Source organism: Aplysia californica, unplaced genomic scaffold (genome assembly GCF_000002075.1).
Source record: "Aplysia californica isolate F4 #8 unplaced genomic scaffold, AplCal3.0 scaffold00202, whole genome shotgun sequence".
Lineage (NCBI taxonomy): Eukaryota > Metazoa > Mollusca > Gastropoda > Aplysiida > Aplysiidae > Aplysia > Aplysia californica.
In genome coordinates, this window is record NW_004797472.1 from 563,779 (window position 1) to 567,507 (window position 3,729).

The 3,729-nt window shown below is 40.3% G+C and overlaps 1 protein-coding gene across 1 annotated transcript in view; it reads right to left on the reverse strand.

Annotated features, from left to right (window-relative positions):
- Positions 1 to 842: 842 nt before the first annotated feature.
- LOC101857720 overlaps positions 843 to 3,729 on the reverse strand; it is a gene marked incomplete at its 5' end in the record, with an annotated part of 7,297 nt that continues 4,410 nt past the window's right edge. The window contains 2 exon segments of the mRNA XM_013082968.2: positions 843 to 2,210; positions 3,191 to 3,472. Coding sequence (XP_012938422.1) covers positions 1,429 to 2,210; positions 3,191 to 3,472 — 1,064 coding nt within the window.

A 3,729-nucleotide genomic window follows, 5' to 3' on the forward strand; every position in this document is an offset into this window, starting at 1 on the left:
TACGCTAAAAAACTGACGAGCACCTGATTCCACAGCGTCGTGACACGTAATATCAATGTCTTACCCTAGTGGGGTTCAAACTCAAACGCTTTGAGTACAAAGTAAAGGGGAACATAATTCCATCCACCATAAAAGCCTGCCCAATGATGTGTGAGGCGTGCTGACAACATAGCTTACTTCTTGATTTCTGTGAATGGAGATATCGGCTAAAAATTGACACAGGGGTCAAGTAAAATAGCTTTTTTTACTAACCATTACCGTTTTTCTACGAATTTAACGTGTCTTTTACCATAATATATCCATTTCATAAATTAATCGTACAAACCCATCCTATTAATGTGATGTATCTATTTCCACAAGGTCAAAATCCGTGAACTCATTTTTTCGACAGAGCGCTCAAATGTAGGTGGGTGTGTATGTGTGTCTGAATTTGTTTAGCTGTTGTATCTTTTCTTAGAATCTCGTGATTTCGTATCGCCTGTGCCATGCATTTGTACAACATAAGTAACAATAATAATAATAATAATAATAATAATAATAATAATAATAATAATAATAATAATAATAATAATAATAATAATAATAATAATAATAACAACAGTATAACAATAATAATAATAATAATAAAATAATAATAATAATAATAACTACATAATAATAACAATAATAATAGTAGTAGTAGTAATAATAATAATAATAACTACATAATAATAACAATAATGATAGTAGTAGTAATAATAATAATAATAAAAACAACAACAACAACAACAATGTAATTATTATTTTTTTTTATTTTTTTTTTTTTTATTATCATCATTATTATTATAGTAAAAGATTGTATGTTTATGTCAGACCTTGAACATCTTATTTTCATTAGAAAAATAGAAGACAAATTTAGCAGGGGTAAAGTAAACCCAGAGCAACTTACTTGGGAAACATGAACAAATGTGGGATAGGGACAGATCAGTTTTATAACAAATAATACAGATCTAGGGTTTTTTTTAGAGCAACCATGAACGGCGAACCAAAATCACCGATGTCCGTTTCAGATCTAATGATGATGATGATGATGATGATGATGATGATGATGATGATGATGATGATGATGATGATGATGATGATGATGATGATGATGATGATGGATATATTATGTAGTGCATATCCCTTCTGGAAAGCAAGCTCTGTGGGGTTTACAACATGCTCTAATACTGTCCTTTCATATCATGTTATGCCATTGTATGGGTGTTTTTTTTAAAGAACGAAACAATAAATATATAATAATTTATATATATAACTATTCTTTTCTTTACCCATTTGTCAGGTTCCTTTGCCCTACGCCAATTTCCTCCTGTGACTTCGAATGAACGAAACAATAAATATATACATATAGTTATTCTTTTTTTACCCAAATTGTCAAGTTCGTAAGCCCTACGCCAATTTCCTCCATCGACTTCCGCCAGGGTAGTAGTCCGCCATTTTGACGCTTCCGAAAATATGCTTCATGGCGTTCTTCAGTTTAACCTTTGACCCTTCAGCCTGCCTGAGGCCGAGAGTGGAGCTGCTGCTGCTCTGCGCCGTCGACTCCGACTCCGACACGGGCTTGCGCAGCAAGGGGAAGTAAGAGAACACGGTGCCGGGGTAGTCCGTCGTCGCTTCTCCCCCTTTCTTCCCGCCTCGCTTCTTCTTCTTGCTGTTGTTGTTCTTTTTGGACGAGTTCCGAATGCGAGCGTCTTGCAGAGCCAGAATGTAGGCGGCACGGTGAACGTTCACGCCAACCCCTGGTATACGATAGTCGTCCAGTGATTTCGGCCGCTCTCGCACCTTCTTACTACGGTTTGCTTCTTCTTCGTCCAAGTCTCTCTCTACCATAGTTGCCCAACCGTCCCCCTCTCCTTTCTTCCCTCTCGATTGTTTATTATAATAAGAAGTCTCCGGTGATCTGACGTGGTCGTAATTGCGAAGGTTTTCGTAATCCAGCGCCGTTTTGGGTAGTCGCTTTCTATTGTCCGGCGATACCTGCTGTACGGTATCGTTGAAGCGTACGCGCTGCTCCATCTCGTCGTCGTCGTCTGCTTCTCTCGATTTCTTCCCGCCTCTTCCTTTGTTCTTCCGCTTCCGCTCCTTCTGCTTCGCGGAGCAGCCTCGCTGGTCGTGAAGGCTTTTGTTCCCCTTCAGGGTGGCTATCATGGTGTCGGGGCTTCTGCGAGACGCTGGAGAGAAAAGATGGTAAAAAAATTAACGCGACGATGATTATGTATATTCAGGGCTCTCTGATTTAGTAATGAGTGCGTGATGAAGATGGAAGTTTAATGTAATGACTATTTGGCACTTATACAGTATATTTATGTCACAAGTGCCGTAAAACTCTTACTAAAGCTAAGCTAAAACTAAATTCCCAAAACACTGAATATTAACTGATAAACAGAGCTCTCTGGTCCGATATGAAGCTGCTAATCACATTTATTCGTTGTTGAAAGAAGTAATAAACTAAAAAAGGATTTAACCCTATCCGTACGCTTTGGGGTCATTTTGTACCCCCGGGTTATATTCTTTCCATTTTAGAATACTTCTAGTACGAAGATCTCTTTGAAACTTTCAGTATTTCTCAAAAAATCATTTTGACAGACTGCTATGCACAGTGTACGGATCGGATTGACGAGTAAATTTCCTCTTTGAGGTGGCAGAGAGTTCCCCATGTCGTATGGATAAAAATAGTAAAACACGACGTACGGATGGGATTAAACAAACGTGTATTGGACCGGTTTTAAATGCGGCTAACTTGGGCACCTCTCTTAAATGCAGTTTTGAATTTGAGGGGGGGGGAAGATTCTATATTGAGGTTGCAGTCGTCGAAAAAGGGTGCATGGTGACATTCAGGAACAAAATTAAGCGGTCATTCAGAAAAGGGACCTTTTGGGGTCACTACGTTGCTTTGAAGGAGACGTAAAATAACTCAGACCAAAAGGAACAGTGGATGGTTGGCGAGTGCTCTGGTGTGGTTTGATCCTTCTTTCCTGTCAAACATCTATCGTTTCTTTAGCTTATCTCCCCTCCGTCTTTTTCGTGTTTGTTACTACCTCCCTTGAAACACATGCTCTAATCTTTGGCACGTATATGACCCCATTGCTTTGAAAGTGCCGTAAAACTCTTACCAAAAACAAAAACAAAAAAAGCGAAACAAAAAACTGACCCGGATCCTCCAAAGATTTAGTCGACCTCCTCCTCCTCATGTGCGCATGTCCTTTAACCTTCTTGATCGGCTTCCGGCATCCATGACAGACACTCCCCGCGGAGACACACCAGTTCTCGTGGCCACCGCTGCCCCGGCACTCCCTGCACTGACCACTGTCCGAGTCGGACTGCGGACATTCACACCAGCTGGCTTCGCGGAGCCGCGCCATGAAGGAAGAAGGGGAATCCCCTCCCTCTTCGCTGTCCGCGAGGCTGGTGTCTCGTGATACGCCCAGGGAGCCTGGTGGGGGGGAAATGATTTTGTTTTTTGGTATTTTTTGTTGTTGTTGTTATTTTTGCGAGTGTGGTTGTTTTGTTGTTTTTTTTTGGGGGGGGTATTTATATGTTTTGTTTGGGGGAACACACACACACGCAGGCAAACGTATATACACACATACGTACACAAACATACACACACGCAAACATATATGAACACGCACGTACACATATACATATACACATGTAAACATACACACACATACATGCAAACATACACAC